The 27,246-nt window shown below is 34.7% G+C and overlaps 3 protein-coding genes across 4 annotated transcripts; 1 reads left to right on the top strand and 2 right to left on the bottom strand.

Moving 5' to 3' along the window:
- Positions 1 to 475: 475 nt before the first annotated feature.
- Positions 476 to 8,524, bottom strand: LOC125840936 (COP9 signalosome complex subunit 2-like). Its single transcript, XM_049519917.1, has 12 exons — positions 8,407 to 8,524; positions 8,115 to 8,207; positions 6,220 to 6,298; positions 4,529 to 4,769; positions 4,345 to 4,419; positions 4,111 to 4,245; positions 2,332 to 2,519; positions 1,777 to 1,845; positions 1,606 to 1,696; positions 1,390 to 1,524; positions 1,103 to 1,215; positions 476 to 863 (listed from the first exon to the last, which is right to left on the bottom strand). The coding sequence occupies exons 1-12, from the start codon at positions 8,414 to 8,416 to the stop codon at positions 773 to 775; spliced, it is 1,320 nt and encodes a 439-aa protein (XP_049375874.1). The 5' UTR covers positions 8,417 to 8,524; the 3' UTR covers positions 476 to 772.
- A 2,288-nt stretch (positions 8,525 to 10,812) lies between these two features.
- LOC125840931 (uncharacterized) lies at positions 10,813 to 15,429 on the top strand. Of its 2 annotated transcripts, none has more exons than XM_049519911.1 (2): positions 10,813 to 10,913; positions 13,176 to 15,429. In XM_049519911.1, exons 1-2 carry the CDS (start codon positions 10,907 to 10,909, stop codon positions 15,236 to 15,238), a joined length of 2,070 nt encoding a protein of 689 aa, XP_049375868.1. In that variant the 5' UTR covers positions 10,813 to 10,906; the 3' UTR covers positions 15,239 to 15,429. The 2 variants fall into 2 exon arrangements, with proteins under 2 accessions (XP_049375868.1, XP_049375869.1); XM_049519912.1 differs by having other exon boundaries at positions 10,894 to 10,935.
- Positions 15,430 to 16,242: 813 nt separating this feature from the next.
- On the bottom strand, positions 16,243 to 20,793 carry LOC125840951 (proteasome subunit alpha type-3-like). Its single transcript, XM_049519937.1, has 9 exons — positions 20,539 to 20,793; positions 20,349 to 20,432; positions 19,430 to 19,503; positions 19,131 to 19,217; positions 18,952 to 19,036; positions 18,760 to 18,806; positions 17,232 to 17,297; positions 16,735 to 16,825; positions 16,243 to 16,445 (listed from the first exon to the last, which is right to left on the bottom strand). Exons 1-9 carry the CDS (start codon positions 20,680 to 20,682, stop codon positions 16,374 to 16,376), a joined length of 750 nt encoding a protein of 249 aa, XP_049375894.1. The 5' UTR covers positions 20,683 to 20,793; the 3' UTR covers positions 16,243 to 16,373.
- Positions 20,794 to 27,246: the final 6,453 nt, after the last annotated feature.

The raw sequence follows: 27,246 nt of genomic DNA, 5'->3' as shown, positions 1-27,246 counted from the left end.
ATTGAAGAAAATTGTTTTCTTTTAGATTTCTTTGTAAAAATAATGATCTCTCATAAAGAAGGACATAAAACTAAAATAACTAGCAAAATGCTAAAAACCCAAATCTCCTTTTCTTTAAATCTTTAATAAATATTGTTATTGTGAATATATGATATAACATAACACGATACTGGGAAAAAGAAAAACTCGATTGATATAGTGAAACTTATAGAGATTAACTATTATACAAGATCTGATTATAAATGAAGAATAATGATAGTTAAATTTTGATATAATTGAGTCATAAAACTATTTTTTATAGTTTCAAAGAAAAATTCTACCTTTCGTTAAATGATAAACGTATTGTGAAAAACATGTTTTGCGTTCATTGGTTTGATCTAAATACCGATTGGGTGATAAGTTTTTACCCCTTATATATCAACAACAACAACTACGCCTCAATCTCAAATAAGTTAAAATTAGCTCTATGAATCTTCATTTAAGCTCATATCATGTCATCGTCATCATCATAATAAATAAAATAATTTGGTAAAATCATTTTTTATAAGCTCACAGCTTGTAAGAGATTGCATCAAAGAAAGTACTCAAATTCTTAAAATTTCTCAAAGAGTTCAATTCAAAAATTGAGGATGGAAAGTACAAAGAGCTAAATTTGTAAAGTTGAAAACAAAAATAGACAAGAGAAAACTAGTAAACTTTTTCTTCTTGTCCTCTTTGTAGCTGGCTTCTAATCTTCATAAAATAAAATAAAAACTTCAGTTGAATACTGATTTTACCCCACTTTATTGCTAATGGTTTGATAAAGAGACTGAAATTGTGTGTTCCATTTATCAATAGCTGTATACTTCTTCATCCCCTTTGACCTGAAATAGCAAATATCCAATGAAGTTCAATATATTAGAGAAGGAAAGAAAAAGGGGAACACAAGGTTTAAGTTATATACACTGACAATGGTTTAACGTGTGATAAGCAAGTTTAGTACAATCTTTTGCTAGGTTATTGATCGATGGTTATCCGAGAGATTTATATGTAACTACATTATGTGTGATGTGATGTGCATTGAACTTAAACTCAAGGGGAGAAAAAAAGACAGTGGATGAACCTGTCGCAATGCTCCAACAATTTGTTTACTTGGTCAATATGACCTTGTATCCGGTTATCCAGTATCAGTGACACCAATAACGTTTCCACTTCACCTTCTGGTACGTTAATCTCCTGAATGTAGATGAACATGGCAAATTTCAGTTCAACAGAGGATTTCTCGGATACATATAAGCAGGAAACACAAGAATAAAGAATCGACTACACAAATGGGAGGGGGGAAACGGAAATGATTTGGAGTACAGATTTCAATTGCTGGATAAAAAAAGGCATGAGGATTACTCGTACCTTCGATATGAAAGGAATCCTGATCCGTGTATATGGTTTAATGAGTTTCAGCAACACTTGAGTCCTTATATTCTTCAACAAGTCCTCAATATAATTTCTAATAAATGGATCATCCATGATAGTTTTTCTATTGCTCTGCAAAAATCCATTTTTTTAATCTGTTATTCTTTCTAGACTAGATGTGATAACCAATTAAAGGGCCCTAGTAATCCTCACCTTAAGGATTTTCTCGAATTCCAATATCTCATTTCGTTGATATGCAGCAATCAAATTAGTCATGGCCAAGATTTCTGGGTCATTTTTGTACCTGGAATACGGTCTTGCTAAGTCAGAATAGTGAAACAAAATAAGGATAATAAACTACATGCTGAATGGAGGTTTACATACGGTTTTGCCTCCTGCCCATCAAACGGATTAACTTGTGATTCCATAAGCATGTTGGCCAACACCAAGTATCTGCAATGTTTTAAAAAAAAAGGAGCTTACACGACTTTTGAAGGTGGTGAAAAAAAACTTCTGAATGTAAAAATGCTGAAATATCAGAGCAAACTCATATCCTGAAACTTAGGTAGTGCAAGCTCTCTTTTATACTTTTTAAGACGATAAATATTGAAATTCCTAGAGAAGCCTAAAAACTATTGGGCGCACCCTGAAAATTGTAGATCGAACAGATTTTTACATATTCAAAAGTTAATTTTCACTAGCAAATTGAGGAATAAACTCATGATTGCATTTGTGATGGGCACTTCTAGTGATGCTCAGCCGTGTAGTTTATATCTCATACTTGTATAATTCACCACTTTAGTATAACTGAAGTTCTTATTTCCTATTAGTTATTCAACCAATTAACAAATATAATTTATTGCAAAAGCTCTAGTCACCCATGGAGAGGTCTTCCTGAACAGAATAAGAGAAACAACTATAAAGCAACTTTTAACTTACTTCAGGCACTGTATGCGCCGTTGATTACCAGCTTCATCGTAGTTCTTAAAAGCTTCAAAGAAGTCAGTAGCTGCCTCTGCCCACTGTCTTTGTGCCATATGCATTTTCCCACCACACTCACGGATTATTCCCATTATTCTAGGATGGGGGATAGCTGATTTGATTGTAAGAGCCTTCCCATACAATTCCTATCATTAAGCATTTTACCAGACATGTCAAAGGAAAATAAACTTAAGAGCCACTACTTGTAAAAAATAATTTACAAAAAAGAAGAAGCTAAACAATATAGCATAAATCGATAAAATAGACTTAAAGCTCTTGGAAATAAATGTATAATTATCTCCAACAATATTAACATCATCACCAGCACAAAGAGCAATGTAATCGCACGAGTAGGATTTGGAGAAGGTAGAGTGTATGCAGACCTTACCCCTACGTTGTGTAGGTAGAGAGGCTGTTTTTGTTAGACCTCAGCTCAAGGCAAGCATTTGTGTAGGTAGAGAGGCTGTTTTTATTAGACCTCAGCTCAAGGCAAGCATTTGTGTAGGTAGAGAGGCTGTTTTTATTAGACCTCAGCTCAAGGCAAAGCATTTGTGTAGGTAGAGAGCCTGTTTTTATTAGACCTTCAGCTCAAGGCAAGCATATAATAGCATATATGGAAACATAATTAAGTAATTTAGAAATGTATAAAATAAATGTTCATGTACTAGCTATGACAGCCTCTGCTGACATTTTAGTTTCAGAATAATTTTGTTATGTGCTGAAGCATTTTAAAATAATACTCAAAAAATCAGAATTGTAAAAATCATGTGTTTTACAAGAATATCCTGATACATGTTGGATATATGAATGGATCCACAGAATGAATAGGTACAACCCTAAGATACCTATTGTTAATGATTCTAATGATATCAGTGTCCCTGTCACCTATAGAAAAAATATTGTTTTGGATAAAGCAGTTGGCAAGTGATACTAAAAAAACGACCAATTCAATCACACAGATTAATTGAAGACAAGAGATGAAGCTGACTAGTCTAAAGAATCTCTTATTAGTTGGACTAAAGGTTACAAAGAAAAGACGTTAACCACTTTACAATGTAAAATTATCAGATAAAGTCCAACTCCCGACCTCCCCCTACCCCCCCAAAAAAAAAACAACTTAAAATCCTAGACAACTATTGATTGTTTGATCAATAGTAGCACTAGTAAGAATCAAATAGTAGTGTTTGCTCTAAAGATTCTGCTAAGTGGTTGGAAGTTCGGGAAACCAGAAATTGCTAAAGATGGAAAGTAACTTGACACGCACATACTAAATTATGTCAAAGATAGGGTTTCCTCAAATATAAGATTTCGTGGAAAAAAAAAAGAGATACCTATATTATATCTGTTAAAGGCCACACAATATGCCTCTAACATGACCTTCAGATTCCTTAATTACTAATTAGTTTGAGTACCACCACATATGGCTGAACTGTTCTGCAAAAGCATACACACTTCAAATCCTAGACGTACAGATATGAAGTGATATAATAGTCTTCAGCATTTAGAAGAAGAAAATGTGTTTTTACAAAATCTAATGACAACCAAGTCATCTGTATGTGAAAAGCACTTCTAACAAGTTGCTAACAGTTATGTTCATCTAGAATCTTCAATAACACAAATGGCATATTAACTTGTAAGTTATGATATGTTTGTGAAAAATTCAATAGATATCTCCATCAAATCATCAAATCATCAAATAAAAGTGAGGAGGTACTAGAATTACTCAAAATGACTTACCTTCAGCTTTTTGTTGTTCTTTGTCTCGGTGTACATTTGAATTTCAATAGCATAAACCTCCAGGAGCTGAGTCCCTTTCTTTTGATCATCAGTACCATCAGCTTTTTGACAAGATCTGTGAAGCTCCTTCATAATCTTCCGTGGGTAAAATAAAAGGAATTATAGAAAAGAGTCAACCATGATAGCTTTGTAATATATGAAAAACTAAGGATGTATATGCAACCGACACCATACCTTGTTCATTTTACCATACTCACCCATGTCAAACCAGATCTTGCAAAGCTTAAGATTTGTCTTAAACCACAACCTCTGCACATTAATAATTATTTCTTTAGCAAAACATCCATAAATAGCAAACCAACCTTCACCCTGGAAAGGGAGCAGATATATGTTGTAATCAAATAATGTATTATCTTACTTCATTTTTAGCCTCTTCAAGGGCTTTCAGTGTGGTTTCGTAGAACTCCCTCAACAACCCAACGTTCTGACTAGCTGAGCCAGAGACAAAATCCATTATGTTGTTGATGCACTTCTCGCTGTAATTTCGCGTTACCGCTGATATAATATAAGTAAGCATTTCCCTGTAAGCGTCCATCATCTGCTTATACCTCCCTAAACGATAATAAATTTTGACTGTCTGCTTAAGAGCTTTAAAACCCCTAATCAAGACACAAGAAGGAAGATCATAAGCCATGAACCAATTGAAATCGTAGTGTAAAAGCAGTTCAATGTTGAAAACTGGGACTGATGAGGATAATGCAATATCCTAAAAACAAATTCAAATTAAAGAAGAGAAATACACTGATACTGATCAAACGGAATATAACGCCAAAAAAAGGAGTCAAGACCTAGAAGATTGTTTGGAAAAATACTATGTCATGTCTTATATACAACTCTTTACAAACATCGCCATATTATGTTACAAACCATACGCTTTGATAAGAAAATGGACCTTGGGTCTAACTCAATTTCAGAAGCTAGCTCATGAGGTGAAAACCGCCCAAGAATATATAAGAAGACCAGATACCCACCCCAAAAGCCAATGTGGGAACTCAACACTCCCGCACACCCAGGTTTGGACATCTGAAGCGTGGACAATATAAGACGGGGCCACGGATAAACAATGAATTGGATGGGACTAACTTCGATATCATGATACCAAAATGGACCTTGGGTCTCTCCGTCAACCCCAAAGCTAGCTCATGAGGTGAGGATTGCCTAAGACTATAAGGAGACTAGATACCCATCCCACAACCAATGTGGGACTCAACAGGCTTGGTATGGTTTATCCAAAAGATGTAAAAATCATATCACATAGGAACACGTAAAATGTTTAACTAGATTTAAACTCTCTTTTCTAGCTGATTTGCTATGATAAGTCTCGAGTTACTAAAAGACACGGAAGACATCATGACAAAATTAGATAAACGTTACTCAATGCATCCTCTATTTGACTACTTCATAAAATAGTAGATATCCAAAGTAAATCCACAAAATTGAAGATAGGCAAATGGGTAGCATGGAAGAGATCTAATAAGTAATTAAAAGTTGTTACAAGGACTACCAAATCCTTTTCGTTGCACCATTAATAGGTAGTTCTTGTAACAACTTTATTTACAAGGTCAACAGTCAACTAATAAGTGGATGTATATCAGTTGACTCTATCAACCTACAAAGTTCACGTTGTTTCAGCACTTTATTGTCAGCACTCAAGTCCTTTGTTTACTTGGTTACTTTCAGTTGGAATATTATCTAAGGCAGTTTCTTTTTGGTCTCTTAGGCTTTTCGTTTTGTGTCTAATAGTTCTTTTGGCATATAGCATCCCACTATAAATAGCTTGGGTAGCAAGCGTTAGAGAAACTATTACAACCCAGCTAAACAAGTTTTGATTTCCAGCCAGTGAGCTCAGTTCAAAAGCTATGATTTTTTCTTGGGGCTCAAATGTTAAGTAGTCAATAGGTTAGATAGGCCTACAAAATTTTCCTTCTATTAAACAGATTTTGCATGTAGCATAGTTTATGTATGGGAAACCAACCAACTACACCGATTTCTAAAAGAAAATTAGTAAGACCATTGGAATGAACTTCATACTCATAGGCTGTAAATTACCATTCTGCCTTCTCGGGTTCCATTCGTACCACCTCTGTGAATCCCTCAAGTGCACCCTCTGGATCCGTCTCAACCATACCTGGAAATCAGGGCAATAGAGAAGAAGCTCTAGATTTAGAAAGCAGGAATAAAACTACAATCACTGTAATATATGTCAAACTAAAAATGACAAAATAATGTATTACATGAACAAAAGTTTCAATTTACATAATCAAAATTGGATACTGAGTTAGCCAGCACATACATGACACAACTGTGCCCCAATCACAGGTACAGTAATGATAATTTCATCCTTGTTATGATGTTATCTGTAGAACTCAGTTTCTTCACCCAACTTCTAAAAAACATTTGCTGATGAAATTCATTTCAAACCTCTGCTGGAATCAAGAGAAATCAAGGGAATGGAAAGTTGCAAGGAGAAAGAGGAAATAATATAGAAGAATCCAATATTTTGTTGGACCAACTTCTTTAATTGAATAAAAAGAGTTAAAAGTTAAAATTTCATAAAAAGCAAACTCAAGTTACTTCACAACCCAGAGATTAAGGAGGCTTGTCAAAAGTTTAAGGGAATGATCAAGTCAAGAGAACCATTAAGAATATTGTGCAGGAAAGTCTGAGTGATTATAACGCAACTATTTGGAATCTCAAGAATTAGAAAACTTCCATTATTACATGTAGCTTAAACTCCTTTATAAGAAGGGCCTTGTACATGTTATTAACCACTCAATTCAATAAGAAGTTCTCTCTTGTTTTTCTTGGTTTTTCATATAGCAAGATTGTGAAGTAGAGAAACTAAGAAAAAGTTGATGGAAGTGACCTTCCAACTTCTATAGTTGAGCACCGATGGAGAGAATAATTTTAGGAAGTAGAAATAATTTCATTCGGAAAGATGGAAAGTAATGGTGTTAAGTATAGAGTAGTATAATTCCATTAAATAGTTAAGATAGATTGTATTTCAGATTTTTCATTTTGGTATAAAGAAGTTTGGGTAGATTATACTGAACCAATCTTACAGTTTTTGGATCTCTATTTAAGTTTTACAAGGTGATGCCTAGTTTTGTGTAAATACTGCTTCCATATTGTTACCTTTATCAAAAATAAAAAAGGAGAAGTAAGAACTGAGTAGCAATGGGGTCGGAAAACGGTAAACCCTTGTGACACTTCATTTATTTAAATGACTATGGAGATAAAGCATTGATGAGGACAGGTGATAAAGGCAAAGTATGAGGAAAAAGATTTTTCAGTACAAGAACAGTAAATACTATCCATGGTCCAGGACAACCTAATTGAATCTAAGTAAAAGTTTACCAACTTCAAAGTTCAACAATTAATGGAGAGACACTTGTGTGCTCTGATTCAACTTTAAGTTATCTATTCACATGTACCATGTTTTCACAAGATTATCTCTAGTTGACGGGGGCGGAGGTAGGTGGGATCAAGAGCAGCGAAAAACTACATTGTATACATAAGGTTAAAATTATCTTTTTATGTATATATACTATATGTTGAATTATCTTGACTTCTTTATGTGTTTACTTCTTTGTATTTTTTAATACCCTTAGTGAAAATACTCGTACTGCCACTAATAGTGGCCTCCAAAATTATTGATATGGATAACCAGCAAGTGACTCAATCAACAACATTAGCTTGTGAATTATACATAGATCATCATCATCATCATCAATAACAACATACTCAGTGTAATCCACAAGTGAGGTCTAGGTAGGGTAGGATGTAAGCACACCTTACCCCTACCTTTGTGGGGGTAGAGAGGTTGTTTCCGATAGTACATTGATCAATGTTTCAAAATAGCAGATCAACCATCAAATTACCCCAGAAAACCCAACTAACATGGGGTGTTGTAGCTGATAAATTTGCACAAATTTCAAAATTACCTTTTGAATTGTAATACTGATTCTCAATATCAACATCCTGCTCCTCCTGGTCCTCGTCCGAATACTCAAATCCGTAATCCTCCATATCAGCATCTAACACATACAAATAATATCAGTATATACGTAAAGAACCAAAACCCATGTCCCAAAATTTCATCTTTTTTCTATTTACACACCAAAACTTTACTTTTTTCATAAAAAAAAACTGATCAAACTTTGCAGAAATTTGGGCATATAGCGGAAAAAACTCCAATCAAATTAATTTTTTTCAATATAAAATTGAAATTCTGACCTGAACCCATGTTTCGTAGAAGAAGTACAGAGCCCTTTGATTTGCTTCGTTATGGATTTGTGAGAAAATCAGAGTGAATGAAGCTTCGGGGGATTTTGTGTTCCTTTGTATTTCTTCTAAGAATTTTCCCAAAGGCTATATATAAGTATTATTTTTATTAAAAAAAATGGTATTTGAAAAAATTGTATATAATAGCAAACTATTAATTTAAATTAAATGTTATAAACATAGTTTGATTTAATTATACTTCATAACAAAGTGTTGTTATTAAGCCTCTCTCTCGCTTTTATACAAACAGAAATGTATAAAATGCGTTTGCGTTTGTATAAAGCAAGAGAAAATTATATATATACATTCTCTCATATCTCACTCACCTCTCTCACTTTATACAAACACAAATGTATACATTGCGTTTGTGTTTATATAAAGTGAGAGAAAATTGTATATATATATATATACAAATGCATATATTTTCGTCCTATACACTTATGATTATACAAATATGATCTTCCCCTGCCCAATTTTCTTTTGTCTTTTCTCTCTTTCTCGCTTTATACAAACACAGATTATACAATTGATTCTTTTGTATATGTATACCGAAACAGATTATACAATTGCTTCTTTTGTATATATGTATAGCGTTTGCTATGGAGCGCAATTATGCAAACTATAACTATAACATACAAATATGATTTTGTGTTTGCTATATGTGAAAGTTGTTCATAAATAATTAGGATCTATACTTAGGTCTTAATATTGTCTAAATATTTATTTAATATTTTATAAAAAAAATTGACAATTTTTTGTTATTTGATCAACTTTACACTACTAAATATCGTCATCTATCATAATTAACTATATCATTTACAATCATTACAACCACTATCACTAATCAATTAGTCATCACCCCATGGCACCACCGACCACCATTATATATCACCATCAACATTATCATCAATCAACATTATCAGTTTTTGTTGTCAAACTACCACCAGTTTGTAATAAATAATATCATTTTCAATCGACAAAGCACAATAAACAGTCATATGTGTTTTTTAAAAATATTTTATTGATATAGAATTATATTACTTTAATTTAAAGACAAGTTTTATGTATTTAGAATTTGGTAAAACAAGTTGTCTTAATTATTTAGTATTTAGAGTTTAATACAACATTTTAATTTTTAAATTCATATGTCTAAATTTTAGTACACATCTTTACTATTTAGATGCGTATTTAAATATTTGATTTTTTTTATTAATAAGTACTATAAACAAGGCTTTTGCAATAATAAAAAGAGAAGGAGGAGTCGAAATAAAAATTATGAGCAATATTTGTGAGGAATACTTATCACCATCATTAGAAAATATTGCTCAGTAACTTTGAAATGGGGTAAATATGATTGCATCAAGATTTAAATTTGAGTATTCTATACTAGCTCGGCTAGATAAAAAATTGATGCACGTTGCACCTTGAATCTCAAAAATTGAGTCTGATGATCAGTGTATTGTCATGATTATATATTAGCTCAATTTTATTGACGACTTCAAGGCGAAACAAAATATTTCTTAGGGCAAAGGGGGTTTCATCCTCCAACTCCTAGCACCTCTTCTGGAGACAAAAATTAGGACGTGACCTCAGGAAATGAGTCGTTGGAATTAAATCAAACTCAATTAGTAGTTGATAATCGAATAAATAACAAATTAAATATTCAAGTAAAACTAATAAAGAGAAGGAGAAAATAGTTTTTATTAATTAATCTAGTTGATCAATAGCAAATAATGATAATGAATAATGATTTGTGGTTATCGACGCAATGAAATGAAATTTCTAACATTTCAAAATTAGATGACGTTGAAATGACGATTGTATGGGGACCTTATATTTTTACGTGGATTGTCACTATCTGATTCAATTTTTGACTAAACAGACATATATTAACTCATAATTGACTATAAATTTCTTTCGCGCTTATTATGTATCTGGTCAAAAAATATTCATTTGTTACATTAATTACCAATATAGTCAAATATATATATATATATTATTTTTTATTTACTAAACTATCCCTATTTAATAAATATTTTTTGAGAATTGAACACTATTAAAAAGATAAAGTGTAAGGAATTGTTTGGTACACAATAAGCACACATAAAATGAGATAAAATGAATACACCAAAATTAAACTCGAGACATTTCATTTTGTTCCGCATATCAAACAACTCCTAAGGGTATAAATGGAAAAAATATATAACTTTTAAGGTGATATGAATTTGAAACTTTTTTTTTATGGTGAGTGACACTTATTTTGACGCGAAGGGAGTAAAAATAAAATTTATTGAAAAACTTCTTAAATAAACAAATATACTCCTATTTATTGTATCTCACCAAAAAAAAAATATATATATCATCAGAGAGAAAACTGGAAAATAGATGAATTTTTTTGAAGGCTGATGATCTGAAGAACATTTCAGTTAAAGTTTCATTCTTTTTCTCCATAATGGAAGGTACTAAATTCTTCTCTCTCTGGTTAGTTGAAACCCTTTAATTTTTGTGTACTGTTTGACTTTGGCTTTAGTTTTTTTTGACTGAAAATGGACTTCATGTTGTTGAAGTAATAAATGTCAATCTCTGGTTTTTTTTTAATTCTTTTTTTGGTGATTTTTTTAATGGTTAATGGTTGGTGATCTCTTGTATTTTTAGTTTGTGGATATGGGTTTGGACTGAATGTAGTTTTTTTTGTTAGGAAGGAATAAAGGTTACATCTTGGAATTGGGATATTTCTGAATTTTTCTGATGATTAACGGTTGGTGAGTTGTAATTTTAGTGGTAATTTTTGTGAGTTCTCTGATTTTGGGTTTCTGGGTTTTACTGAATAGACTTCCTGAGGAGAGGGAGCTGAGTTTCTTCTGGAAATGGCCTCTCTATCTGTGCAAGGTAGGGATAAGGTGTGCGTACACTCTTCCCTACCCAAACTCCACTTGTAGGATTCATTGGGTATGTTTTTGTTGTAGACTCCATGTAGGGAAGGTACAAAAGCTAATTTTTGAATTGGGATTTTTTGAACCTCATGGCAAGGTATGAGACTTGAGTCCCATGTCGGTTTTAATGGGGTGCTGAAGTAGGGCTTATAAGCCTTGGGTTTCCCATCTTAATAACTAGCTTTTGAACCTCATAGCAAGGTATGAGACTTGAGTCCCACGTCAGTTTAATGGGGTGTTGATGTGGGGCTTATATAACCTTTGGCTTACCCACCTTAATAGCTAGCTTTTAGGGGAGTGGTTATCGCCCTTAATGCTCAGCGTGCCTTGGACGGTGATGCTGATATTGTATTGTTGATTCGGGGCTAGAAATGATAGATGGATGCGTAGCATGGTGGTTTGTTAAGATCCTATTGCCATGCATGGGACTTGAGTTCCCTCATCTGTTTAATGGGGAGTTGATGTGGGGCTTATATAGCCTTGTGCTCTCCCACCTCAATAAATAGCTTTTGTTGGGTAATAATTGGTGCCTTTTGTAGCTTTACAGTGGTGACCAGCCTACAAAAACGAAACGGTCCCTCCGTAACCAGTCATCCATAATATCAAATAAATCATTTTCGTCTTTGGTAAACTTACCAATGGCTATAGTCATAGTGATCCTCCTATTCAACTACTTCGATCATTTCCGAGCACCTCATATCTTTTTCGGGGCGTCCCAAGATCCGATCCCGCTAGATAGCCGCCCCTTTCTCTCTTTTTACAGCCTCGTGGACGGACGAAAGAAGGGGCCCAAAACCTTCAACCCTTCTTTCTAAATGGGGGTACCCGAGGCACCTCATCTTCTCATTTCGTCGTTGCTATCCACTTACTGAAAGAGAAATTATGGCGTGACCGTTGACTGAAGCTGAGTTTTCGATCTTAATCTCAGAGTATGTAGCTCTTGAAATTTTCTTTGCTTCGGAAAAAGGAAAACTTTGTTAAATTATTCTTCTGGAAAAAGGAGTGTAGTGATTACAGAGAATTTTTATACTAGACCCAATTAAAATTTTCTCCTCCCACTGTCCTGACCCTAGTCTTGGCTCCATCCTACGTCCTCAATCGTCCTAGTGTACACCACAAGTACACCTATAGTCTCCAATCATCTCCATAGAACCTCCTTTGGGGATTTGTCATAAGCCTTCTCTAGGTCAATCAACACCATATGCAAATCCCTCTTCCTCTCCTTATGCTACTCCACGAGTCTCACGAGGTGGATGACTTCTGTAGTTGATAACCCCCACATGAATCCAAACTGGTTCCTCAAAAATAGACACCCTCATCTCCACCACCCTCTCTCACACTTTCATAGTATGGCTTAGCAGCTTGATACCCCTATTATTTACGTGGTGCTGAAATAAGTAATTTTAGTTGATGTAATTGAATTCATTAGCCTTCTCATTGTTTTGTGCTTTTCATCTTTAATAAGTTGCTCTAAAGTTGGTGTTTCCCAAATGTCCTCGTCCCATAGTGATGTTTTCGCTTTAGACTTATTCTTGGATGAATGAATAGTTGATAATTGTTCATAATTTTGTCTGTTCAATAACATCTCTTGCATTCATAACCATAATAACCTTCTTTGTCTCTTATTGAAATTGAGCCTATTATTGTCTTGAAACAGGCAAGGAGTGTGTATAGTATAAGTTATATTGAACGCATCCACTTTTTAAGTATTGTTAGAAGATTCTTATCAGTAATATCCTGTAAATACGCTTAACCATGAGCTTCTGATTATTTGCACTAAATTGACAGGTGGATCCCCAGATCGAGAATCCGTGGAATCTGGGACAAAAAAATCGAGTATTTCTTCAGGTGGGAGAGTCCAAGATCGCAAAGAATTTCTCCGTAGGTTTGTAGATAGCGAAAGCCTGATTGAAAACCTTAAGACATGGCATGAAGAGGTACGAGAGGAACCTCCCTTTGATGTTCCTTTTGAATTGATAGATCTTCAAAAGTTTGATTATGCTTTGGAAGGAGTTCCATTTCAGCAGCTGATTCGAATGCCTAGAGCGATCTATAACTCAGCTTCTGGTGCTGTGGAAGCAACTGCTTATCTTGCCCTTGAAGATTTTCTGCATGCAAGTGTGAAGAGTTTATGGGAGTCATTTTGGGGTCAGGATGAACCTCTGCCTTTCTATGTTTCTAGTATCTACAATTCAAACTTGAGATTCTACCAAGCTGAGAAAGCCATTGCTAAAGGGAGAGTTGGAGGTCTTTGTGCTACAGCTATAATGCTAAAGAACCCAAAGCATCCACAAGGGAAGTGGGATGATGTTTTGCAACTTGCTATTCTAAGGCCTGATATAGGAAACCGTGCTACTGTAAAGAATGACTGTAAGCCTTCTCTCTCAGTTTTAGGTGAAGCTTTATTCTTTACAGTACGTGTATTGCTTGCAAGAAGCTTCAGCAGATACAATATTCCTCTCAGTTTGAATTCTGTTTTTGTTCTTTTAGTTGACTCTCAATATGGTGGTGTCATGAAAGTTGAAGGAGATATAACCAAGTTGGAAATGGATGTGAATGATGTTTATGGTTGTGCTGCTGAATGGATAAAAAATAATGCTTTAATTACAATCTCCCCCGTTGATAGAATCTGGACCAAATTTGGAAATGCTAATTGGGGAGATATTGGTGCTTTACAGGTACTTTTTGCTACTTTCCACTCGATCACTCAGTATGCTGGAATGTCAACGAACTCGGTTGAAGATTTGGCTGCTGACCACAGTTCTCGTCTTCAAGCAAGAAGAATTGAAAGGCAATTGTGGGATAGCAGGTCGAATGGAAATGGTTCATTTCGCCTCGAGCAGCATAGTGCTTCACATGAAATTGTAGAAGTGCATGAAGAATCTGTCAGGTTGGTATCTGAAACGTCTATGAATCTGGAGGTTGGTTCTGTCTTGCTGATAGAAGACTCAAACTGGGAGAAGGGTTATCAGATCAACGAAGTCCTGACTGACGGAGAGATTACATATTATATTGCATCTCCTGTTGAAGATCCAGGTAAGGCTTTATTTCTGTATGTAAGTTCGCATCCTTCTCAGCTGGAACCAGCATGGGAAGATATGAAGCTATGGTATCAAGTTCAGAGGCAAACTAAGATATTAAAAATTATGAAGCAAAATGGGTTATCTAGCAAATATCTGCCACAATTGAGTGCATCTGGCCGGATAGTTCACCCTGGCCAGTGCAGAAGACGAAATGGTGGTAATTGTGATTACCCATGGTGTGGAACCCCCATTCTAGTGACTACCTCAGTGGGCATAACAGTTGCTGATATGGTGAGAGTTGGCCAATTTGGTAAAGATGAGGCTATCAGGTGTTGCCATGACTGCCTATCTGCCCTTTCAGCAGCTGCCTCAGCTGGAATTCGGCATGGTGACCTCAGGCCTGAAAATGTTATTTTTGTTACACCTGGTGTGGGGCAGCCTTATTTTGTTCTTGTTGGTTGGGGACATGCCCTTTTAGAAGAGAGGGATCGTCCTGCAATGAATCTCCATTTCTCCTCTACGTATGCCCTTGAAGAAGGGAAACTATGTTCAGCTTCCGATGCTGAGAGTCTAGTTTACATGCTCTACTTTTCATCTGGTGGTGATATGCCTGATCTTGATTCAGTTGAAGGAGCATTGCAATGGAGGGAAACCTCTTGGTCAAGAAGGCTAATCCACCAAAAGCTTGGAGATATTTCTACAGTCTTGAAAGCATTTGCAGATTATGTTGACAGCCTTTGTGGAACGCCCTATCGTATGGACTATGATATCTGGCTTAGAAGGTTAGAGAGACATATTCATGGAAAGGAAATTGAAACATCAAGTTAGAAATTTGTTTTCGTTCAGCGCTGAAGCCTCCCTGCATTTCCCTTAGGACAACCTCTTAGATTATCTGAACATACTGGAAGATAGTTCTACCAGTAACCAATTGAATTAATTTTTGGCCCTGAACTGTGTAATTGTTTTGCCTATGGATATGGACTTGGACACTGTTCAAGAAAGCATTCTATATCTGTAAATGGAACATATCATTCATCACCTTAATGAGACTCCATGGTGCAGTTGAAATAGTCAATGAATCTTTATTCTTTGTTCATTGGCATTGATATTTCTTGCTTATAGTGAATTTCTTTTTGTGTCATCATTCATATTAATTGAAGTATGAGCAAAATTTACCAGAACAATTTAAAGTATTAAAATAATTATTAAAAAAAACATAAATAGTTCCTTTAAACTAGGGTATGTTGTTCATTTTAGCTAATGTCTCATATATGTATTTTTTTTCTCACTTATCACATGTGGTTGGCAATGTTTTGATTATTGCATTATTTTGTTGTTCTCGTTCCTTTCTTGTATGCTATATACATTGTTTAGTTAATATGATTTCTGCATTGTTTTCTTCTTCTTTGTACTCATTGGCTGCATTTGAGCTGAGGATATTTTGGAAACACACCCTCTACACACAAGGTAGAGGTAAGATCTACATACACTCTACCTTCGCAAAATCTCACTAGGTAAGTTGTTAAATATTCAACAAGATGTATTGGAAATGTATCAATACACACATTTCTTTGCCATCAGTCTAAATCTTGGATTGAGTTTACTTTCATGGCATGTACAATCAACATGCCATTTTAGTGAAATTCTTCACTCAATCGAAGCAAATATATAGCAATATGACGAGATAAGGATCCACGTGAGGAAAAAAACAGCAGCCATATGTCAAAGATACAAATTGCTAAATACCAAGAATTCCCCATATAAGAATGCATTCTATCCCGCTTGATCTAAGAAAATTACGTGTACAGATTACAGTCAACAGTGAAAACAATAGATCTCTTTCATCACTAAAAACAAATTTGTCATACAGGTGCCAAATTCCAAACATGGCAGAGCCAGAACAGACTATTTGATTCAGTTGATAAAAGTAGTAAATAGAGTGAGCGGAGTCGTATTTGCGTCATTAGTCTGCGTCCATCTCTTCAAGTGCAGCTTTAGCTGCAGCCTTGGCTTCCTCTAACAGATCAGCGGGAACCTATGGCAACATCAAATATATCAACATGAGTTCCTAACCGGATCTTTTATTTCAGTTTAACATCAAATAACATTCATTCATCATTATGAATATACATGCACGCAGACAAAATAAAGATGGAAAATTACAAAAAAATAACTAAGCTAAAATAAAGATAATATTTGCTCTAATATCTCCTTACTTGTGTGGCAGGTCCAAGCAAAACTAAGAAAATGCAGAGAGAATAATAGCATTTGACATAGAATACCAGTTTCTATTGGAAGTGTACCCAAGAAGGATCCTGAATTACCTTCTGGTGCTGCCGGTTAGACTCATCACACACCCAACTCATTTCCAGTTCAAATGCCTTGTCCTTTGCCTCATCATGAACTCCATAAATTCTGGTTACAGATATAACTTATTGTCAAAAAGCTGAACAATAAAATCATGCAGCACCAACTACTATAAATTATCTGGACAAAACTATAAATTGATGAACCTACAGATAAGCATAGAGTTACCACTTCATCAAGACCTAAATTGGTGCTCCCAAATGTTAAAGACAGATTGAATTTTCACTAGCAACTAAACAATCTCATTGTAACACTGAGATTATGATTGGCTGCCCAAAAATATTGAAACAACCGAAGGTTGAGGAGAATTGAAACATGTTCTGTAAACTGATTTGTAGGCATATACACACATGACATAACTAGTTCTTGTGTTTGCATCAGTGTCAAATGTCAACAACAAATATTACCATGAATCGAATTGAAAGTTCAATGAGAATTGAGAACAATTACTTACATTTTGGCTACCTCAATAACCCCTTGCCGACACGTCATTTCAGAGAGCTTCAACTTCTCAATTTCACTGCCAAGATTTTGTTTCAAAATCACATTAGTGTGCATAATGAAAATGTGGTGGCAGAGATAACCAAAAATAGGCAAAACTTGATTGAATAACACTCAGTTTGATCACTATTCTTTTTAACCTTACATGTACAACAGTACAAAATAGCTTAGTCTCCTTCAAGTGTATTAACTATGGCAGTAAAGTATTTAGCTGGTCCTTCTAACATCACCAAGATATAATATTACTATCAGACCTGAAGTGAAAAATCAATAGCAAAAAATCACTATTTAGCATGCTTTTATTAAAAACACCACAATTTTATACGTGGCATAGACATATGGGGACAGTGATTCTGACCTCTAGTATAGTGTTTTGTTCTTTTCAAAGCCATATTATTTTTGTTGAAAAGGGCAACAACAAATAACATGGCTTGCTTTTATGAAAAAGGAAATTGAAGGCTTCGAAGCTGTTATAAGTTGCAAGAATCAAACATATTCAAACTACTTCTGACTATTTGCAATTCACAGAAATAGTCTTGTTGTACATGACATACTTTGACAGAGCACGAAATATAAATTACCATGAAGCTGTCACTCTCTCTCATGTCTTGCTTAATAAGCCAAACAGAGAAAATAGATGATATATCCTAAGCATACTTGACCAGTTTAATGATATAAAGATGATCGCCAAGGGTGTGTAAGTGACTTCCTATGATGACCAAGTTATTCTCATCGATAATGGAGTTCTTAGGATAGTAGAAAATCGACAGGAAATTCCCCTAGTTGTCAGAACCTCATGGAGTCCAAATAAGATGTCCCCAAATTTCAATTACAACACCCTGACAAACTTTGGCAAGAAAAGATATTTGAATCATTTTCTTGTCAAAAAAAAAAAAAGTATCGCTTTTGGACGAGAGAAAGTGTTTGTCACCATAATACTCTGGATAAACAGCATCTTGTGAACATCGAAAGCACAATTAATGTATCATCGAAATCGAAATTTATACTATGCATCATAATGAAGTCAAAGAACCTTCTTTGAAGACAATTTTTAATTCTAGTTTCCAGCCCAATCATTCCTGTTAGTAGTAACTTCCTATGTTGTTTCTCGATCTGTAAGTTTATTTCTAAACATAAATTTATCAGTGTCTAAAACTAAAGCAGCTATTAATCAGCTTAACCTTTTCGTGTAACAAAAAATTGTCATTCTCTCAGAAGAAAAGGGAGTATATACTAATGAACTTAGTCACTTTCTCATGGATATAAAGAGCTTCAGATCTAGAAAAGGCGACTGCACAACCCTAAGGATAACATTCATGGCACTATGGAAAGGCTGACTGAAATTTAACTAGGATTTCTTGTGCAATCCTTTTTGATAGTTGTAAGTAAATGCAAATTCAAATATTCAATTTCATCATAAAGCCACGCCGACTGTTTCAAATCTCAATTTTAGGATGTCCAGAAGAGATTTACACACTTACGTTTTAGCAGCCTGTCTGCCCTTCCCAATAGCAGCACCGAAGTACCTCTACAACAAACAACAGAACACATCAACCACTAAAATAAGTTCAATTATTAAGGGTCAGTGCAAAGCAAGGAAACAGAAATTATAAGAAAATATAATAGCAGGTACATGGTGCAAAATATAGCAGTTAAATAATGATTCAACTCACATAGGAAACACCAGATGGCTCAACCATGTAGAGTTGAGGTCCATCTCTATCATAGCCTCCAAGGATTACCCCAGATCCAAAAGGCCTACAACAAGTAATACTCCGACAGTTCAGGTACAGAAAGCAAGTTAAAGAAACAAGATGAAGGTATCAAAACAGCAACAGATGTTCCAACAAACCTGAGCCACCAGTAAAGTGTGCATAAATGTACATAACTAGCAACACGTTCTGCAAGTTCTTTCACCGGAATCGGTTCACCATATACACTACAAATGACAAACCCAGTCAATAGGAGAGTCAAAAATTAAGGTGGTGGTATCTGATGATGTGCAACAACAATTTTCTAATGTTGAGCGGGATAAAAAGAATTATTTCATCATGAATGCTAAACTATAGGAGACAGATGTAGAAACAAAATTCACACATCAAGATGTAAGCGCCCACACACATGTTTTCAGATAAGGTGCAAGAAGCAAACCTTTCAAAGCTGGTTGCTTCAGACTTTGCACGGGCAACAATTTGCCTCCCATCAGCAGCCAGCCCTGCAACAGCCTGTGCATAAAGAAAAATAGAATGAACCATCGCCCAAGAATCATCCAACAGAGCATTGGTTCAAAACTTTACCAGTTCCATAGATCCTTTTCAACTTAAATTGGTCATTTGATGATGTTTCGGTAAGTTTATACCTCTAACAACTTACTAAACAGTAGAATCACTCAGCTCTTATCAGTTATCACTTCAAACCATCTTAACTTAATTTTCACGAACAAGCACCATTAAAACGAAAATTGTAAGGGCCTAAACCTTTCCTCAGTATTAGTCTGATGCTAAAGAACATACACACAGAAACCTTTGATCTTCTTTGCCAAACATTTGACGAAATTAAACCAGAGCCATCATCAAACAAATATAGTAGGAAAGTTGAAGAATATCTAACTTTAGAGAACCTCAATTTTTCTTCAAAGATAAATAATTACGTATTGGAGTGAAAAGAACCCAAATTGAGCAAAATGGATGTAGAGGATTCATATAGCCGACCTAGTCCAAAAGAAATGAGGCCTAATAGTTTAATTCCTTTCGTTTCATTCAAATTAAGGCGGAGTCCAAGCAATCCTACTTGAACCTCCCAACTAACCCACATATACCTATTATCAAACTATATTCACCAAGGCTTCTGCAAAATGAGAAGAATTGAGCTAATGTCACCCTTAAGAGCTCACACATAGTATAGTAGCTGTTGTACTAGTAGTTGCATTGTCAGCCAAAACAAGTGCTCATCTCCTCCTCAAATGTGAAAATTTAAATAAAATTTCCAATCAATTAATGCAAATATCATATGGAACAGTAGCTAATAAATCAGTGACACTAGCATCAGTAGTTTGAGCATAAACTATTACCATGCCAGAATGACGATGAACAGAGTGAATCCGACGATTAGATCCCGGCAACATCATTTTCGACGCAATCAGCTTCTCAACTCCCTACAATTTCAAAATTCCCCAAAATCAATTAACAAAAAAATTAAACCCTAAACACAAAAACCCTAACATTAACAACACTAACAAACAAACAAAACAAGCAAAATACCAATACGATTCCATCCTTGCACTTGATTCCAACAACAGTACCACTATTATCAACAGCTTTTCCGGCGTACTCGATCTGAAAAACTCTGCCGTCCGGCGAGAATGTCGTCACCGATAGGTCATATCCAGTCCCAATGCTGCTCATTTTCTACGTTTCGATCCTCTTCGCTGTTTCCACTATAGATTTTCAATTTTGAGTTCAAAGCTTTCTGAAGAATGAAACGACGGAATATACAGAAGAAGAAGAAAATGGAGTTTTCTTTTTTGACAAGACAGAAAAGAGGGGAATTAATTTTATTAAAATTTCTTATTGGGGAATAGAATTCAAATATTTTCACCTATGGGGAACTGTACAACTCGAAAATTTAGTAAGGCAGCCACATACGGCATAAAACGCATTTGTTGAATGCGATTTATGCATTGCATTATAATTTTTATTTTATTTTATTCATTTTTGACCTTTATTTTTTATTTTTTTCCCACTTGATATTCGGTGCCCGCATTATAAAAATATTTTTTTATATTATTCATTTTTAACCTTTATTTTTTATTTTTTTTCCATTTGATATTTGGAACCCGCATTATAAAAATAATTTTTTATATTATTTATTTTTAACCTTTATTTTTTATTTTTTATTTTTTCCCCACCTGATATTCGATCCCGCATCATAATTTTATTTTTTTATATTATTCATTTTTAACCTTTATTTTTTATTTTTGTCCACTTGATATTCGGAGCCCGCATTATAAAAATAATTTTTTATATTATTCATTTTTAACCTTTATTTTTTATTTTTTCCCCACCTGATATTCGATCCCGCATTATAATTTTATTTTTTTATATTATTCATTTTTAACCTTTATTTTTTATTTTATTTTTCCCACCTGGTATTCCGAGCCCGCATTATAAAAATATTTTTTTTTATATTATTCATTTTTAACCTTTATTTTTTATTCTTTTCCCACCTGGTATTCGGAGCCCACCTTGGAGCTTCGACTAAATTCGAATCGCACACTGTATGGCCCATTCGGGAGTGGCACTCCCAACAGGATTTTCTCCATACCCAAGGCTAGAAACCGAGATATAGTTAAGGGTGAAGTACTCTCATCAATGCACCACAACCCATGTTAGTTTAACCTTTATTTTCTTGTGATTTCATGTAATTATTCGTTGTTTTTTTTATTTCTTATTTATTTTATACAAATCTCCACCATTTATATCTACATGGTTTTTTGCGATAATACCAAATGAATGATGAAATATTCATGGGATATGAACATAATGAGATAGTTACTAGTGATATCGACCATGTTCAACTATATTAAAGAGTAGTATACTGTAATTCATGTTCAATTTTATCTTTTTATTGAACTAAAGTTTGATCAATAAATGTTGTATTATTTTAAGAATAGTGTTGTGTGGTGTATTATACTTTTGTTAGCTTATTTGGTAAGATTGTATAAATAATTGGGGCAGTTTTGATAGTTTTCACAACTTATGAGGTTTTTGTATTTTTAACAAATAATACAACTTGAAAACTCAAATAGTATATCCAAACAAAACTTCAACTTCAGCTTCGTCTATTATAATTTCATATCACGATTTCATCTCACATAACCAAACGGACGCGTAAAATATAATGAATAATGTTATTGTTATCAAAGTAGAATCTCATTGTTCAATGAAATTATAAATTCATATGGTTCGAGAAAATATATGAAAAGGATATTAACACTAATCCACTAGGTGTGTTTTTGCAATGTGATTAGATTGTCGATGCACAATGCTGGTCCATTTGATAGGGGCTAAAAGTCCAATAAGTATTGGTTATCCAACTAATCCTCTAGAAATATGGTTATATAATTATGAGTGAAGTGTATGGATCTAGAAGGCGAATCTCTTGCTTTTGTGTCACGACCCGATTTCTCAAGTCATGATGGCTCCTACTATAACCCACCAGTAGGTAAGCCAACCCGTAACCCGGAACAACAAGTAATGGGTCTGAGGGTAGAAACTAAACAAGAGTAGGCAAATAACAATATAAACAGGCGGAAGCAAACCAAAAACATATATACAAATAAAGATCCCTCCCAGAACCTGGAAGTCACTAGTACAGAGCTACTAATAAAATGAGTACAAGTCCCAAAAGTGGACAACAGAGACTGGACTGTCTCGAAAGGAAAAAGACAAGTCTATAGATACAGATGGAGACTGAAATAGTACAAAACGTCGTGTGCTCACTCCCGTCTCCGGATTAGTCTGCTCCAAGCTCGATCAACGCTGGCTACTAGTGCCCGAACCTGCATCACGAAATAGATGCAGAGCGTAGCATGAGTACTAAAACAACAGGTACCCAGTAGACATCATAGGCTGACTGAACTTGAAAAGTAAAGGCAATATGAAAAGAAGAAATAGTACAAACTGAGGGTCAAGAGCGGAAATCTAAGTAACAATGAAATGCACACGAGTGTAGAAAGAACTAACTAAAGTAATCTATAAGCTAACTACACCTAACTGGACCCCCATAAGCCCAGAAGGTACACTCGTGCGCAAGTTAAATAAAAACCCGAACGGACCCCCATAAGCCCGACGAGTACACAGAATAACTATAACTAAAGAGAATTGCATAAAAGAACCCAAGAACGAAGAACATCGAACCAGAACCTCAACCCTAATTAGTAGAATCTGACAGTACGGAGGCCGGACCTCGAACCGGATGCTCAGCAGAAGTACTCAAGTAACCAATCACAAGTATCAAGTATCTGAGGCCGGAACTCTAACCGGATGCTCTATATAAGTAACTGGGCAATAGAGGCCGGAACTCTAACCGGATGCTCTATATAAGTATCTGGGCAATAGAGGCCGGAACTCTAACCGGATGCTCTGTATAGGTATCTGAGCAATAGAGGCCGGAACTCTAACCGGATGCTCTATAAAGGTGCCAATGTAGCTGCTGAAAGAGTCCCAATCGATCCATACTCATAAATGTCCGTGAAACGCCGTCCACACATAGCTAATCAATGTAAGTCCTTGGAACCAAATCGAAAACCAAATTCAAATCGCGAAGTAGAATTAGTGTCGCCGACGTAACTCGTGAAGCCGTAACATCGGGGAAAATAAGGATAACTAAAGTCGGAGCAAGCGTAACGCCTAGCTAAGGCCCAATCTATCAGATTCAAGTCTGCTACACCAGTCTACAGGGATCTAAGTTGGCCGAGCGACGTCGGGGCAAAACTAAGGCCTATCGGATCTGAATCATGTATTTCTAAGGCAATCCCTAGTCAAACCTAAACTAAGGCCCAAATGCTTCAAATAAACAATAATTAAGCATGCAAGCACTCCACATAGCGAGGAGGGTCCGTTAATAATACAAAGCATGCTCACAGTTACCCGATAATTCCCGAAATAGACCGAAAACATGATTTCTTAACACCTATGCAAGATTCAATGACTACCCAACCCAAATCCCAACTAATCAACATGCATTCACATTCTCAAGCTCAATCTAAGAGAGGAAAACCGTAGCCTACCTGTAGGCCAATCACACGCACTCCAAAATCACTTCTCCGGAGCTTTCCCTTTCCGAACGTCCTCGAAACGCTGCCCCACTATCAAAAATAGAATCACAACGTTATTACAGTCGTTTAGACACCAAAATCACAACAAACGGAGACGGGTCAATTTTGGAGTCAAAACGGGAATCGTGGGACCCGCGCAGGAAATTCCGAAATTAACACCAAAAGTGGGTCCTAACCAGTTTTCCCAGCTCATGTCCCAAAATGGGACACAATTCGGGGCTTGGGAACAACACAATATCAACATGCAACTAAAACCCAAATTTTCTCAAAAATTAGAAATGGGACAGCAGTGTATTTACCAAAAACGAGTGGTCTACAGTAAAATCTGACAACACCACAATGTTCTCCTCGAAAAACCACTCAAGATAGCCTCAAAAATCACTGAAATCGGACCTAAAATGGCTGAGAAAACAAGTCTCAAAATCTTCCAAAATCAAGCTCACAAAAGGGTCGTGGCAGCAGGTATTTCACGAAATTTACCTCAAACTGAGACTCCAAATCACTATCCGAGCTCAGCAACACGTTGTCCTTGAAAAATCACACAACTTTGCCTTTTGAATCGCCCAAATTGGTTGAGAGATGAGAGAGTTATGAGGGTTTGAAGTTTGGAAATATGTTGCTGTTTTTTCTGCATTTATTGCAGAAAATCTGCAATTTCCCAAAAACTAAAAACTCCGACGGAGTGCTCCGAACTCGTTTGGAATCCCGTGCACGCAAACGAGATATGCAACCATACCAAATTTGATATTCCAGACTCAACGGCGCAGTCAAAATTTCCATCAGATGTCATTTCGATAAAAAGTGGGTCCCACTTCCAAAAGTCATTTTAAGTCAAAATCCACAAAAGGGCTCGGAAAGATATCGAAAATCTCCAGACACAAAAGAAGGGTCAATCTAGACCAAACTCGACATTCCAGAGCTAACCACGCTGACGAAATTCTCATCCGAGCGTGTTTACTCAGAATGTTGACCAAGGTCAAACTTAGGCTTAAACTTAAAGTTAAAACGCCTAATCGCACCGACTCACACTGAAAACCTCGGGAGTCATGACGACCATGCTACTAGCCTAAAATGACCCTTCCGGAGCTGATGGAATCGTCAGAATTGGATTCCGATGTCATCTTCTTGAACTTTTGATCGAAAATGATCGTTTAAGGTTCATAAGCTCCAAAACACAAAAACTCGCACCAAGACCAAACGAACGACCAGGTGACCGAACTGTCAGTCCCAGCAAGTCATAAATGACTTGGGGTCGCTATAGGAATGCTCTAAATGACACACAGGAGGCAAGACACAGAAATGACCAACATGAAAGTCTCAAATCTGAACTAATGAGTTATCCCGAAGGGTAGCATCTATCTATTTTTAAAAATAGTTTTTTGGGTATATTCACTTCGAGATAATTTTAGTTATATGAATTTGAAATTAATCTTCACAAAGTACTATAACTAAAGTTCAATTATTTTTTCTTAAACTTTAATTATATGACTATAGTTCAATCATTTTTGTCTGAACTTCAATCACATGAAACTTTAAATTTGGATTTTGTCAAACATAACTTCAAACACAATAAATTTGAAGTGGAATATATGCGCTCTCCTCTCTCTTTTATAAAAATATTAATAAAAATTATAATTAGACAAACTATAGCTATTTATGAAAATTTCTTTTATATTTTCACTTACACAATCGTGACTCAAAATATTAATAAGGTAATATAAATTTCTCGATCTTCCAAAAAAAAGTGGCGGAGAGGGGAAGCCAAGACATAGTTGATGAGAGTGACTAATGGATCCCCTCTAAAATAAAACAAATTATATAAAACTATGACAAATGCAAGTTGCGTTGATTTCTTGTCAAATAATAATAAACCAAACACAAGAAATAAAATAAAATGACAAAAAATAAAATATAGGATAAGCACCTCTATTTTGTCTTAAGAGTAAACGTAAACACACATCATCTCAAAATGATTACATTAAGGATAAGATGTTCCTTTCCAAAAAAAATTGAATTTTTTTTGGATAAGATGTGATATATATAAATCATACTTGACCAAAACTTTAAATATATAGAACTTTAATTTTGAGTCCATCAGAATTTACTTTATATTCTTTAAAAAACTTAATTTCCTTGTAATTTCTAAAATATTGAACTGTATTTTAAAGATGCTCAAATTTGAAACAAGATAAATATGACGTCTTTACAAAAATTCATGAATGAAAAAATTAATCAATCATTCTTGAAATGATCGACGATGATGATATCACATAGATTATAATCTTCTCTAACTTTTTAAAGTTAATATAAAAATATGTTTCTATAAACTAAAAAAAATCTTCTCTTTACTCTTATATATATTGCTACACTTTGTTTAGAAAATATTATAGAAATTCTCTACCAATCACTTAAATAGCTTATATTATGATATTAAACACAAATTTGCACATCCATTTTGATAAATTAGTTTGAACAATTCCAACATTTCCTTTTCAATAAATTGTCATACGTAAGATCAATTTTTCTTCACTGATTTAGTATTAATTAGTAATAATTCTTAAGGGATAAGGTAGGCATGAGTTATGAGTTATGACAATTGACTAGTTAATATTTTATCTTCTAACAAAGAAAAATAATATTCCTAAACATGGCTTTAATTATAAAAAATCATAAATCTTATAGTCTAGATAAAAATATTAAGTGATTTTTTCTTATTTGTCTTAATTTTGATGGATAGGGTTATTTGATATTTGCTATTGATGGGAGATGACATGTATTTTATAAAGTTAATCGAAATGTGTGTAAGCTGATCATAATATTAAAAAAAAAAATTAATTGTTTTCTCATAATTTTATTTATGTATCTCATGTAACATATTGATGGTGTTCCTAGAATGTACGTAAATACTTCCAATGCTCCAATATTTTTATTTTAAATGGATAAAGAATAGTAGTTGAGAAGAAAGTGGATAAAATTTCTATATGTTAGGTATTTGGTGGACAGGATTTATGAATGAAGTGGACTTAGCAATTAAAGTGTTTTGTGTTTATAATGCTGTCATAAACTCTTTATATTCTAGTTCATTTTTATATATATATATATAAAGAAATTATTTATATTCTATAATAAA

Source organism: Solanum verrucosum, unplaced genomic scaffold, assembly GCF_900185275.1.
Source record: "Solanum verrucosum unplaced genomic scaffold, falcon-dt-bn FXZP01000196.1, whole genome shotgun sequence".
NCBI classification, from domain to species: domain Eukaryota; kingdom Viridiplantae; phylum Streptophyta; class Magnoliopsida; order Solanales; family Solanaceae; genus Solanum; species Solanum verrucosum.
Note: the sequence above shows the minus strand (reverse complement) of the source record. Positions and strands in the feature narration are given on the sequence as shown.